Source organism: Electrona antarctica (assembly GCF_951216825.1).
Source record: "Electrona antarctica genome assembly, chromosome: 7".
NCBI classification, from domain to species: domain Eukaryota; kingdom Metazoa; phylum Chordata; class Actinopteri; order Myctophiformes; family Myctophidae; genus Electrona; species Electrona antarctica.
In genome coordinates, this window is record NC_136812.1 from 20376391 (window position 1) to 20391885 (window position 15495).

Sequence of the window (15495 nt, forward strand, 5' to 3'; positions counted from 1 at the left end):
TTAGGGTGGGGAAAAAAGCACGGCACTCCATCTTTAAATGAGGAATGTACTGTATGGCTGTAATCACCTCAGACACAACATACACGTCGCGTGTCATGTCGCATTAAACTTAAAGGTGGGTTCATTATTGTTTCTTAATTGTGCAAGTTGTTAAGTCAAGTCATTGCTTAAAGCTTTAAGAGACTCACTGGGACAGATTCCTCCATGTCTTTCTTGTTGAGCAGTGCATGATTGATGCGCAGAACAATCCAGTCAAACAAAGCGCTGTACAGAGACTTTGCCATCGAGTCTCTGGCTGTGATAGCCTGACGGAAGGAGAAGAGTTGAAGGTTAGAATCAGAATCAGCTTTATTGTCACAGTTTTACAAGTAAAAAGGTGAGTGAAATACTTTTTTGTGCATAGTTCCTAGTTACTACTAGTGCTGAAAATGATGAATCAATTTACAGAAAGAAAAAACTATTCAATGTAACTTTCATAATTGATTACTTGTAATCGATCTTTTTACAAGTGGGAATATAAAACATTATGGTTACAGGTTATAATGGTAGAATTAGCTTGCTTTTCTCCATATTCATAAAATTATAATTGTTTTGTTTTTTTGGTCAGATTAAGTGAGCAATATATTGACATCCGCCGGCGGAGATATAAGATGTATGTCAGGAACATTGGACAGAAGACAGCACTTCTAGACGGGTGGCATACAGAGAGAAGGAGGGACACACGTACAGTAGACACACACCACTAATTAGTGTGAAGGATAACACTGTTACACTAATGACATGCTGCAGAGATGGATGGATGCATGGTCCCTACCTCACTGTGGCTGTAGGAGAGAATCAGTTTGTCATTCACTGTCACCGTTTTCCTCTTTGTCAAGGCTTCGACCAACAGCTCCTCCTTAACCTGGGAGGGAATTATTAAGACACCGTCACGTACAATACATACCGTAACTTACACTTAAAGAGTAATTACAGCTACACATGAACTCAGGGTCTTAACTTTGAGCACACAAATGTAACCAAGTGGGGACACTTGGTTACAAATGGATGAATTAACAATGAGACACACACCTTGAGAAGGTCTGAGAGAGTAGCCAGGACCTCCGGAGGTCCCACGTCCAGACCCTCATCTCGGCCCGTTGACTTCCTCCTGTAGGTCACGTTGCCCAGATACAGGATGGCCGACAACACCGAGAAGATCCTGCAGCACAGAGGTTGAGCGTTCAATGCAAACAAAGAGCATTCTCCTGACACTCGCAGTCTCATGATAACATGTGCAAAGTCGATGCTTAACGTGCTAATTGTTGGTCTATTTTGTGCTGCCCATGCCTCACTGAACTTCATAATACCATTATCCACAGAATAAACATACAGGCTTTTCCTGCTGATACAGTATTTAACTGAGAGCTGAAGGGAAGTATTATCTTCAGAGAATGCCGTTTCCATCGTAACTGTTTATAGATGAGAGTTCCCTATAGGCTTTTGTTTGGTGTTCATATTCTGTATTTTATTTAACACTTTGAGAGCTGCGCCCTCTAGTGGTCTAATGGTACCTCGGCGCCATGCTTCACATTCAACATCAAGCCCCGCTTCCGTGTGTGTCACATGCTTCACAAAGACGAAACCGAAAGCACATTGTAGTCTAGCAGCTGGCGTTTATCTTTCGCCAGAAACGGTAATATGTCGGCCACAATGGGATCAAAAATCACTATTCTCATCTGAACGCCGGACGGATTTGACAAAAAGACGGATTTTTGAGTATTTCTCAGACAGGCAGGAAATAAATCATAATGAGTGGATTCCAATGGGGTGCGCGTGCATTTCGCCTTGTGCCTGGAGGGACATAGCAACCTGCCTAGCAACCTGGGTGCAGTAGAGGTATGTGTTTGGCTTCTGCTGGTGGATTTTGATATAAAGTGATTACCTGCGGCGCCGCGGGTTCGGCTATCACAGGGTAATTATGATAACCCGCGGTGCCACGGGTCATGGCGACAAGGGTGTTAATTGTTTCGGTGTTGCTGCTGCAAGCTTACAACACGTCGCTCCCCTCCAAATTAGAGGAGACTGCTTGTGGCCGAAAGGTTCAAATTCCTAGACCAGCAGGAAAAAAATCTTGGCAGGAATGTGAATGCGCAGTGAGCCTTGAGCAAGGCATTCAGACTGCGGTTGTATTGGACAGCAGCTCCCAGGTGTGAGTTTGTGTAATTGTGTGTGTGTGTGTGAAGGGCATTGCTGTAAAAGTGCATGAATAAAGGTTTAAAAACAAACTATGCAGTACTGTATGCCCACAGTCTCCACACTCACTGTTTCTTGGTGGCTGGCAGGAAGCCCACCATCTCCATCGCCTGCTGCAGCCTCTCGAAGTCATGACGAAGGTCCTCCTCATCTTCTATCTTGAAGTTTTGCTGCAGATGTAGAGACAAAGTGGTCGTATTAAGACACAGATGGAGACACAGGAAGGAAATAACTTAAGGCAGGAAAGGACAAGGAGGGATAAGAGAAAAATGGGAAGAGTCGAGGAGGAGGGAGAGTGGGCAGGATTAAGAAACAGAAATGGATGAAAGGGAGAGAGAGGGGACACAAAGAATGCCTCATTGACATGCAGTGCACACATGTGCAGGAAGAAGGAAGCATGAGGCCCATTTAACAGCACGCCAATCACACACACACCGCATAGCCACTCCCTCAGATTCAATAACAACGCCACCTTCCAAGGTCACCTCACATACCACGTCCACCCATTCAATCATTCATGCAGTTCAATGTCAATTGACACACATTTGCCGAGAGCACATTCACAGAGAACACTGAGAATATTCTACTAACAAAATGAAATGCATGGCAATTTAAAAAAAAAGGTTGTTGAATGGCCATTTAATGCTCTTTTCATTGACACATTTCGTGCCGGTCGTTCACTGGCAGGCCAGTCGGTGTGAACAGACAAGAACTGAATGCATGTGAAGGAGGAGCTTTGACAGCATACAGGCGGTGTAGAGATGGAGCAGTTCTTTCAGCGTTTGTCGTAAGACCTCATTGTGTGAGGAGCAGCACCTACCTGCTTGAGGTAGAGGTAGTCTTCTGGTGGCAGCAACTTGAACTCCTTCCTTTCCTCCTCAGACGCACCCAACAGTAGGTAGTAAAACACGTGGTAGTTCCTGGAAAAGTGCATATGCACAACAAACAGAGCCGTCAAATTAAACCTGCCATCAACCTGGCTTTTGGTTTAGGAAAAACATCCCTGTTACTGATAAGGCTGTTTTATAAGCATACACTTATTATTAGAGAGTGGACAATATATCAGAGGATAAAGTGTTGAACTTGAAAAGTGTAGTCGTCAGAGTGCAGATCAGAATTATTTTAATTAAGCATCCAAAGTCAACATTCTTCACTGCGGTAACGTGTGTGACAAATCGTACGACTTTGAATTAAATTAAAACTAGATGTGGAAAAATCTATTTATATACAGAAAATGTCTCCTGTAGTCTTCTCGATTCGGTTCTCATCTCTTGGCTCCCCATTTTATGAAAGAATAACTGAAATGAATACTGAAATGAGCAAACCCACTCGCAAATCTAGGTAGGTACTGTAGGTGGGGGAGTTGTTGTTGTGCAAGCACACAGGACAGGAGTAATGCATTTCCATGTTCATCAGGGAGACAAAATGACATCATACAATACACTCAGTCCTGGAGCAGACAGGCCTGATGAGCTTTATACTGAATTAGCTTGGTTCTCAGTGGCCACCAGCGGGTTGCACAGGTGAGGTTAGTACTGAAGAAGAGTCCAGTCCAGTCTGTTTCAAATAGAAAGGTTTGGTGTTTTTTCTGCCACTTGTCTTTCTTTTAGAATTAATTCTTTAAAAGGTAGGGCTACCGGTAAGTGTTATTTTTTTTGTGTTTTATGTTAAATAGCTCTATATTCTGATAGTACTCATCATTGCCATTCACCATATTCACACGGCGGCCATTTTGCTATTAAATTAATGAAATAATACCACCCCAGGTGTTTATTAAAACGCTGGAGAGACAGGGATACGCCTTTTACTGAACAAACACTCGCAATAGCAATGACTACTATGAGAATATAGTACTTTTACAAAAAACTAAAACCTTACCCTACCTTTAAGAAAAAAGTGAATTCCACCACCCTGGGTGGTTTATAAATGACATTACATATTATTCTGTGGAGTGAGTGAGTCAGTGGCAAATTAGTCATATGCCCTGGTATGCTTTCTACTAAATGTATGCCATGGTTTAAAAGTAAACAGTTAGTCATACTAGCAGCAGCCAACCCGGAGTCTAGCTGGCTATGAATGATAGTATTTCACATACGGTAGGTGAGTTACAAAGGAGGGACACATGATAGCCAGGTACAATAGATGTGTGCAACAAGGAGACAAATGGACTAGTAGCTCCTTATACCAACAGAACAGGTATTTTGCATTTGTTTGTGTAGGAGGGCAAGTTAATGCTTAACTCCGTATCTCAGACAGGACTATACCGCACGTCACATCAAAGCAAGGCTCATCCAAACGCAACCCAGTTAGAACGTGATCTACCCTGTCTTGTTTACAGGTACATCTTCTGAGATTACCACCACTAGTCCAGTTCAATAGCAGCTTTCATTCATTACACCACTGATCATCCCAATGATCCAAGGAGGAGCCAGACTGAGCCTTCTGTATAGTCCGGGGTTTACATTACTCAATACTTTGTCAGCTGAACATCCAGTTCCACTTTGGATGCAGTGTATCTAGATCTAAGGGTTTGAGGTCAGATGTAGAGTTGCTGGCCAATATTGATGACATCGGGGATCTATCGCTGATGATGTCACGTGATGTCACGAGGCATGACCATATATGGAGGCGTGGGGTGACGGACGGATGGACTGACGGGAAATGCACGTTTTCATAGTAAATGCCACTGTGATTACAGTACTATCTTTTACTCAAATTTCGGTTTGAGAATACTGCGTATATAGTGTAGACTAAACCACTGATGCTGTGCAACTGAAGTATTAAATAACGTTGAAGTGCTTAATCAATTCATTGAAATATTGCTGTTAAAATCACTAAGAAAATAACCGATTGTTGCAGCCCTACATCAAAAGGCACTTAGGGTACCTCCCCATCTCCCCATGTTTGTTCAGAGGACCCCCTGAAGGTCACTGTGGGTGGGTGAGGGATCGTGACCCTGCCTGTTGCTCCTCACCTCTCATTCTTCTCTCTGGAGACCAGACGAGACTTCTCCAACAGATACTTCTCCACCACAGCCCTGTAATATACAGAGAGAGAGAGATAAAGATGAGCCAAGGTGAGCCAGAATATGACAGGAAGAAAGGGTGAGAGACAGGGAAGGAGAAATGAGCGAATGAGAGAAAGAGGAGGGTGGGGAACAAAGAAAGGAGAATAGGGAGAAAGAAAGAGCATCAATCACTTGATACTGAATGTCGGTCATCTGATCCTATCACTCAGCTGTTTGTGTTTGTGTGCGGGTGCGTGCATGCGTGCGTGTGTAGGGGTCAAATGTGAAAGTGGGCTGGTAATGAAATGACATGGAGAGGGAGGAGGGGAAGTGAGGACAGATGGTGAGAACAATAAAATCGTGAACAGGCTCCATATATTGGCTGGATGGACAGTGAAGCAATGCACACAATATCACATAACACCACACAACGGCACACATAGACAATAGCCTTACTATGGAACTAATCTGGTTTCAGACGTACGGGAATTCCCTTTAAGTCGGCCTTTTGTTTGTAATTTTGTTTACAGAACAGTGAAAGACGTGAAATCAGAGACCTTCTGTAGTGTCACCAGAAATAAAAGTAGAAAGTAGATGTCTGCATTCAAACCTTCCAAAGTCACAGATTATGTGATCGTAAAGGCAGTGGTTTCCCACTACAAAAGTCTGAGGTCATAAAACGGGGCTAAATTTGATTTTACACAAGATGACCAAGGCTTGAATTAAAACAACACATACGTCAGTCTTTTATGACACCCTAAGTAGAGAGCTGAGGTATCAGGGACTGTTGTTGTACGTCTGTGAGACCTAACTAATGTCATACTGTACGGTCCACGGTTGCCAAAATTCCTTCTGCACGGCATGTAGACATTTACCACATGAACCCTAGTGTCCCTGTTCTGGGGGCAATAGCAGATCTACAAGCTCACAATGCGTCACATTGTGATGCATTGTGAGCTTGTAGATCTGCTTCAAGCTGATAAAAGAGAGAGCTTACTAGACCCCCGGGGGCCTCCGGTCAACTAGTATAATAGGGTTTAAGTGGTTAAGGAAGAGGATGTGTAGGACAGTACTGCAGAGATGTAGACACTAGACATCAAATAGGTCTCTCCTACTTTCTAACTGTGCTTTTCCATCTCACTTTTCCCAATCATCTTCCCTGCACGCTCTCTGCTAAAACTAATGAAATTCTGGAGGAGTCCAACCACCGGGTCTGACCACAAAGAGAAAAAAGGGGAAAGGGACGGGTGATCTAAAATTAATGTGTGGGGTGTCATGTGTCCCAGCCGCAGACACATTGACATAAAGCTGCAATCCATAACCTTTTTGCTAAATAAAACGTTATTTAGACCAATCTGTAAGGTAGAACATATCCATCTATCTATCTATCTATCTATCTATGTCTATCCTGTTTATTGTGACGATGGACCATGTCCTGCGACTCCCAATCAGTGGCAGAGAGGAAACACTGGGGTTCACACTGGTCCACAAAATAATGTGTGCCATTATTATACAATGTTCCAATACTTGATTATATACGTTAAAAAATAGCAGATGTCCAAGCTCGCAGCGTGGCACGAAGTGACGCACTGTGAACTTGTAGATCTACATTTGTTTTTTATAGCCAATGTATACATGGAAAACGTTGTAAAATGATTGTGATGCTGTATCAACACATTCTTCTGGCCCTAGCTCTCCCAGTTCCCAATGAGGAAGGATTAGATGGCGAGAGAGCCCCACAGTGAGAGAGATAGAGAGCATAAAAACATCCTGTCTGTCTGTTCGTCAGTCAGTCAGTCAGTCAGTCAGAGAGCACAGCGGAGCGGAACATTAGCTAGTCCCAGTCTTCCCTTTGTTAATCTCCTCTATAGACTGTGAATGACTGCCACTGGAGATAGGCAGACGACAGGGAGCCTTTGTCAAGCCCAGTGGACAGCAGTACGATACTGGAGCAATGAGTGTCCAGAGGCTTCAACGCAAGAGATGACACAATATAAGGAGGGTTGGCAGCGCCGGCTCTTCTAATGGTATTGAATGTGTGTGTGTGTGTGTGTGTGTGTGTGTTTATGTACACCAGCGGTAGATTGTATTGCTCGTGTTTCTGAGCCTTAAGGGGGTTGGCGGCATAGTGCAGAAAGGCCTCACCTACAGTAACTGAATTCAACAACCCTTATTGGATTACTGACTGCTCTCAGGATGAGCAATTCAATAGTGGGTGATGAGACCTGGTGCTATTAAGACCTAATCAGTTTGAGTCTGCCCCATTACTGTGACCTCATGCCGAGCGGCTGGTGCTACAGACATGCTGCCGTTTCCATGACCATGTCCATTTTGTATGTTGCTTTTGTTTATAGAGCAATGAAATGCCTCAACAAAACAATGTACTCATTCTTGGCGAGAATCTGGGCATAATAATGAAATCTTTTCTGTAGCCCTGTGCCACATATTGTAACTATTTAAAATCTCACAGAATTACATATGAGGTGTTTTTCAGGTGTGCTGTGTTGTGCATCTGCTCTCCTCACTCCTTCCTGGGCCGAGGAGGAAGTGACACTGACGCGGACCACATTGACAGACATGATTCCGCCCAACCTCAGAGTACTGCTGAGAAAAGGGAAGAACGTACTCGTGTCTGCATATACGTACATGTAGCGGTGTAGCCCACAGTATGCACAGAGAACAAACAACAAATAAACTACACAGAGGAAGGTTGTGGTCCAAAGAGAGGAAGATGGTTCAAATGAAAGGCCACGGGAAGGAGGATTCTGAATATATTGTCCATGTACGGCATGGTAATCTACACTAATACATTCTGGCTACACTGAAGTCCACATGAGAGCATACAGGTGGCTGTTGAGGGGAACGCACGCACGCGCGTGCACACACACACACACACACACACACACACACAGTTACTCACCCTCGGACCACGCCACTCTCCAGGTAATTCACTTGGATGAACTTGCCAAAGCGGCTTGAGTTGTTGTTGTGGGCCGTCTTGGCGTTTCCAAAAGCCTGGCAGAGGAAACAGAGGAAGAGAAGAACAAATCCATGGATTACTTTCCATGTGGCAAGGACAAATGGTCAAAGAAGAGATTCAAAAATCACATATCCTAGTCAATGTTCCCCAATAATGTATTTTCTTTTTTTGAGTGGTGCAACCACACTATGAGTACCAGTAGGGGCAAAAGTGGCACTGTTGTGCCAGAAACAGAGAGAGAGAGATAGTGCTGCACTGTTGCCTGCTAATATGAGAGAGAGAGAGAGAGAGAGAGAGAGAGAGAGAGAGAGAGAGAGAGAGAGAGAGAGAGAGAGAGAGAGAGAGAGAGAGAGAGAGAGAGAGAGAGAGAGAGAGAGAGAGAGAGAGAGAGAGAGAGAGAGGGGGTTAGGGGGAGAAGGGAGTTGCACCACTCAGTTCACACAGGTGTGATTTTAAAAAAAAATTTAAGCAATGCTAAGTATGGCTAAATAAAGGAAAGATCAAATTTATGTAATTCTAAATCAAATACAAACTAAACAAAACATGCTGGATTCCGCATGTAGGAAAAACACTGCTAGTTAACCATGCATTCAGTCGATGACTTTAAGAGGCAGCTAAAAACCCATTTCTACAATGCTTTTAAATGATTTTGTTGTAACCTTATCTTAAATTCACTTTTAATTTCAACGAATTCTACTGACCAGATTTGAAGCTATTACCTTTGTTTTTTACCCTTGTTCAATTTTACTTGTATGTAAAGCACTTTGAACTACACTTGTGTCTGAAAGGTGCTCTATAAATAAAGATCATCATCATTATTCAAATTCAGAACAGAATTGCAAAAGCCACTACTGCATCTGCCCTGTCTGTCTGTTTCCACATCTTAATTCATCTCTTCTCAAGCAGGTCAGTGGGGTTATTGATTGATTATCAACTATTCCCTATGTGCAATGAATGCACCTCAAACGCTCAGAGTCAGAGAGTGTTGCATTGGGGAACACAGCATTCTTGCGCTGGAAAGACTACACCTCAATCAGAGTGCTTTGAAGTAAACAAAAACAACAACAAATCACTTGTGGCAATAAAGTCTCCCCAAAGTCCAGAGGTCAAACTACTCGATGAAAGCAGCAGCTGACATGACAGAAGAGGGTGGGACTCTGTGTGTGTGTGTGTGTGTGTGAGTGTGTGCACGTGCGTGCGTTTTGAGGGGCTTAGTGTGGGGGGGTAGGTAGGGTGAGCATCTGTAACTCGTTGTCCCCTCTTGCCCTCCACTAACTATATCTTTCAATCCATCTCCTCCTACTTTGCTTTAGTTTCTTCCCTCCATCCCCCTCTATCCTTTTCCTGTTTTAAACCCTGCCATTTCCCCCTTTCTTTAATGTGTGTGTGTGTGTGTGTGTGTGTGCGTGTGCGTGTGCGCGCGCGTGTACGCGCGTGCAACATTAGGTCAGTGATGATAAATGAGCTTGGGAGGGGTCTATATGTATAGCAGTGTCAGACCAAAGAGAATTAGAGAGCACCAGGCCTCGGGCCAAAGCCAAACTCAGCCAGGGGTGCGCACAGAACTCAGCCACCAGTCCTCAATGAGGGGCCCTGTTTACTCCATTGATGAAGACACAGGAAAGCACTCTTTCCCTGCTGCACATACTCGCATGTATAAAGATAGCCTCTCTCGCACGCACGCACGCACGCACGCACGCACGCACGCACACACACACACCAACAAAAGACTGCCACACGGGAAGTTGACTCGGTGCATGTTAAATAGGAGCCACATTGTGTTGTCAATAGCAGTTGCAGGGTGAATTCGATACAGTGGTATTTCAGCAGATTAGATGAAGGCAGGGGGCAAACACAAATACTGACAAAGAACCAACCGTTGACCCATTTCCACTTCTACTGCAGCAACAGAGCTGCCAGTATTAAGGTCTTTTCTCCAATACTGTCTATTATGTATTCATTTGTTTCAAGTTGTGCGTTCAGTGAGATCAGTCTTATTCCACACCAGCTTACGTCTCAGGGGAGGTGTGTTGCTGATTGTACATTTGAAACTTACTGTACATAGCTACGGCTATGTATTTTAATTGAGTTAAGTGTAATCCTGAAATAGCTTTGAGACCAGAGGGCAAAATAGAGAGTGATGCAACAGTGTGTTGACGATGGATGATGAAAGTCTGAATTCTGTTCAAACGTTCCAGAATCATCCTTCCAGAGTATAACCACAACCTGTTCAGACAGGACAGGACTCTGAGTGCGCTTACAGTCAATGCGAGTGAGTGCTGTGTGTGCGTCTGTATGTGCATGTATGTGCATGTGTGAGTGCAAATGCACACTTCTATGTAAATTGTTAAATCCTTTATTGGACCTAAGCCATTTATTTCTTTGGGTGTGGTCTGCCACTGCCTCGGTCGCTGTCACAGTTCCAGCATTCAGGGCCAGTTTAAGTTGGCATTGGCCATCGGAGCTGTCCAGTGTGGGTCTCTCTCAGGCAATACAACCAACCCCTGGGAAATCTCTTCTGCTCAGCCCAGGCTCCTTTCGTGATGGACGGAATGCTAAACATGTCATAGCATCGTTCGTATTCGAACATGCCCTTCAACAGACTCCCTGATTGGCTGGAAGACTCATCAGGTATGAGGAAGTGAATGACGCTTAGCCAAGCTGTGGTGCCCTTGGAAACCTGCTGTCTAATCTGCATACTACTGAAAGAGAGCGAGAGAGACAGGGGGCGGAGACAGAGAGAGACAGAAAGACCAAAGATAGATAAAGGAGTCTCTGTCTATGTCAGTGTGTAAATACGGTGGCATTTGTTCATGTGTATTTGTCACTCTGCAGTTTGGTTCAGGGTTTAGGAGCTTATCTAAATATGCAGAAACGCAGATCTGTGACTAAAGCGATAAACACACCGTAGACACAATGTTATTGTCACCTTGTCCTTTACTCTAGGAAGTTTGTCTACTCACTATAACTCAAGCTTTGGAGAACATGTTGATGCAACATTCATGCCAATGAAGTGATTTAACTGAATAAAATCATATTATATATACATATACATATATACAATCATATATCATGCATACTGTGCCATCATTGTACACGTATGACATTTGAGTACACAAAGTACTCGACTGTTCCTTTCTGTGGTAGGCCTGTTTTCCTGAAGCCTATTCAACTGTATATTTCCACAGCCACTAAGCCAGAACTACCAAGAATACAATCTTAAATCCAATTCAAACACGCACGCACCGCCATGCACGCATGGATGGCCTCACATCTTTCAAAACAGATAAGGAGACAGTTTGCAAAGTGGAAGGTTATGAGCCATTTGTATCAACAAGTCAGTTACACAAGCAAAACCTTTTAATTACAGACACAGTACTTATAATCAAGACTTTCAATGAGTCTTAATTATGAAGCCGAGATACCGTGGGCTATGGTATCTTGAGGGTTATAATTGAAGTAGTGGTGTTAATGATTATATTCGTTATGAATCACCTTCTTACTCTAATCTGATTTCTGGCTCTTTCAACCTAGGCTTTATAGTCGTGGTGATGTCACTGCCATGACATCACGTTGCTTCCCGTTGTCGTGGCAACACTCCCCCAGTGCACGCTTGGGTTCACCAACTGCTACTCACGGCAACAAGCTTTGCGGTGTGGTTTGTCCCCTTCAGCCTCCTTGATTTCCTCTCTCGTGACGGCGGCCTCTGAAGGCAATGCTGGGAGTTTGATTAGTCGTGTTACGGGTCGCGTGTAGGTGCGGTTGTCTATCTGCACCACGGCTGTTCTCATGCGGCCATCTTCCCCTGGCAGAACCTCCGTCACTTTTCCTATTTGCCAGAATGCTCTGGGGAGCTGGGGGTCCATGACTAGGACGTAGGTCCCGTTGGCGAGATTCTCCCTTCCTGTGATCCACTTCTGTTTGTAGGGGTGCCACAAAGTAACCCGCATAGCGCCATCTCCTGCGGCTGAGTAGTTCGGCTTCGGGATAGAGGACTTGTATCATTGCGGCATCGGGCCGGCCCATGAGAAGGTGGTTCGGTGTTAATGGATCGAGGTCTTCTGCGTCTGAAGAGACGTAGTCCAGAGGCCTGGAATTCAAGATGGCGTCTATCTCGATCAACGCTGTGGCTAGTACTTCCTCGGGGACGGTTTGCGTCCCTAGGATCGTTCGGATTTGGAGATGCTGGCTGGCGGGTTGCACACAAAATCGATTTGTAGGGGGGCCATCTTCGCTCTGAGTTCTGGCCTCAGATGCTCAGCTGCTACATTGCGAGACCGGGACTCCAGGGCATCGGTGTTCTCCTGGCGCAAAGCGGTGATGAAATCTTGGAAGGTGGTACTGTCCATTGTCAAGTCAGTAGTGCCGAGTGGTGCTCTTCAGTGAGGGCTAGCTAGGGATGGACTGTATTTTAAGTGTTCAAGTGAACGCTCTCCTTAGTTCACTGGTGGTTGACTCGTCTACTGTGTGCTAAAAGACGATGTCTGTAAGTGGTCAGATTGCAAGCGTTCGCTTGTGGTCTGGCCGCTTGGACGGTCGTGAAAGGACCAATATAATCAAGACTTTCAATGAGTCTTAATTATGAAGATACCGTGGGCTATGGTATCTTGAGGGTTGAAATTGAAGTAGTGGTGTTAATGATTATATTCGTTATGAATCACCTTCTTACTCTAATCTGATTTCTGGCCCTTTCAACCTAGGCTTTATAGTCGTGGCGTTGCTTCCCATTGTCGTGGCAACAGTACTTTTAAAACATTTCATAGATAGGTCTCTTATAAACTTGTCACAGAGGAAGCAAATTAAGTGAAGTGAAACACGACAGTATTCTGATGAGCGGCTGAAATGAGTGATTATCAGTGGCTTTGGGAAACATTTTTAAACCTTCGGACAAGTCTACTTTACTAAAGATAATTATGCATCACTAACACAACAGTCAAGACACCTACTTTATTACTTGTTATAGTTCTCAACAAGCTTTGAGCTATAGTTGCAAGCTAATACCTTCAGACCCGATTTTACATCATCAAAATAAAATCCAAAGAAACTGATATTGTAAGATTAGAACTAGGGCAGAAATTGACACATTTTATGCCATTTCATAATATAGACTGCTCATTAATATGCATTGCACTGAGAGTCCTCCTCGTCCCTAAAAGTCAACTTAAGAGCTGCTGTTAAACATTTTCACACACGGCGCCAAGGCATTGACATGAGCATCTCGCCGTAACACCGTCACTCGCACAAAGGAATAGTCAAAACCGCCGCAACTAGAATTCCCACATTCATCTGGGGCAAAGGTAGGCACACACAGACCACAGACCAACAATAACAATCATGCTTTGTGGCCAACGTACATTTACCTACAAGTGTGTACAGCCAATAATTATGGGGTAGAATTGACGAACCAAGCACCAAGCTAATAAACAATATAATCACTGGTAGTTAAAATAGTGAGGCAAAACACCAATGGTAAACAGTATTGATGTTATGAATTTGAGAGGGGCTTTTGGGAGTTCACATGATGGTGGCAGTGACTGTAGGCAATGACTGTAATGTCAGTAGTACAGTTACACCTCTATGGCCCTCATTTATCAACGCGGCGCACGCCAAAATATGGGTGCATGCCGGAATTACCGCAATTTTCGGCATTTATCATTTCCGCAAAACCTTGAACTTGAACGTGCGCCAGGACAAAAATCACATCAGGTCGGGAGCTGTCGTAGGCTTTGTCCTCAGCTGTTTTTCTGTCGTAGAAAAGCGGAGCAGCATTGACTGACCAGCTGACAGGCTTTAAACAGGGGGAGGATTTGAGCTGCCTGTACTGGAATATTTTCATGACGGGACGTTGGAGAGTAGTGCAGAGTGAACTGCTGCAGCTGCGGAGACTCAAGTCTCCCAACGTAGGTAGCCTACTGTAGCCTAATCTACAGCAGGCCAATGTCTTTCTGGAGTTACGGTATGTGCAATCTAAGGATAAACCCGACGCGTCACACGAATGCCAAATGTGCCTTGCCAGCACAAGTGGGGACCGCATCGGAGATGGTTAGGCTAACCCAGCCAGCCCACCACCACCAGTGCCACATAAGGGCTGCACATTCATATCATTGACAGCCCAGCCACTGCAGCGACTAGCGAGGCAATCTAAATAGACTGTCATAAACGTGCACGAACAAGGTGTCACGGACGGACCACAGGGATAGAGACAGACAGGAGACGACGCACCAATTTGCAAAACAGCAGCGTGTGTGTGTGCGCCATGTTATTTAATTCATGGTTCACAGGTTCAGGTTTTTTTTTACTAATATATCTGACTTTTTCCATCATGTAACTATAGTTTCCATACGTTGTTTGGTCGTATTGCAGTTGTGCATGTCGCAAAAACGAGGGCGAGGCTCAGGCTTGATTTCATAGGGCGTGCCAGATTGATTTCAGGAATTAAGGAAGGATCAGCTGTTTGCGATCACTTCATAAAGGTCATGCCGACATGAGTGTACTCCAAAACCTACACTCGAATTTGAGGCAGATTTTACACTCAATTGATAAATGAGGGCCTATACGTCTATAGTGTGCCTTGCTACAGCCACTGTACTGTATATACTGTAGAACCAGCTCTATAACTTCACACATATAAGCCCTCGCCCTCGGGGTATGATTCAAAATCACAGACAGGATAGCAGCCAAAACATTGTGTTTTTGTTTAACAGCAGCAGATGTTGTGTTACAATGAGGACAATTTTACTGTTCCGTTTCATTCACTCGTTGGGTGAAAGCCAAGGCCAGAAACAAACTGGGTGGTGATCTGATTAGTCTTGTGCAGTACAGCACAGCATGGCACAGTTTTTCTTATTGCTTCAGGGAATATAGGAAAACTATACTGCAGGGTGTCGGGTGACATTTTCACCCGAAGAATTGAAGAAACCATTCATGTGAGAGCATATATTGAATGACAAAACATGACAATGACATGTTATTTTCAAGAGAGACAAAGCATGTCTGAAACAAAGACTAGTCATTGTATGACAGCTAAATAGTCAGTTAACGGCAGTGGAAAATATACAAACTTGTGTTGATGTCACCAATCACCATAGTGGAAAAAACAAAAGAGGAGAAAAGATTTTGGACTAGAGTAAATTGAGTGTAATTGCTTCAGTATGCAACTGCTGATTTTAGTAGTAAATAAATAGTAGCTAAATGTTCTTTTAGTTGCAGAGTTGCATAAAACACTATCAGCTTTAACTTCTATGTGTGAGTAATCCGCTGGCTCTGGATGTGC

The 15495-nt window shown here is 44.1% G+C and overlaps 1 protein-coding gene across 1 annotated transcript in view; it reads right to left on the bottom strand.

Annotated features, from left to right (window-relative positions):
* Positions 1 to 15495, bottom strand: part of LOC306926797 (myosin IXB) — an 80577-nt gene that overhangs the window by 27424 nt on the left and 37658 nt on the right. Inside the window, 7 exon segments of the mRNA XM_079506232.1 lie at positions 189 to 305; positions 815 to 904; positions 1072 to 1201; positions 2305 to 2405; positions 3056 to 3155; positions 5210 to 5272; positions 8163 to 8257. Coding sequence (XP_079362358.1) covers positions 189 to 305; positions 815 to 904; positions 1072 to 1201; positions 2305 to 2405; positions 3056 to 3155; positions 5210 to 5272; positions 8163 to 8257 — 696 coding nt within the window.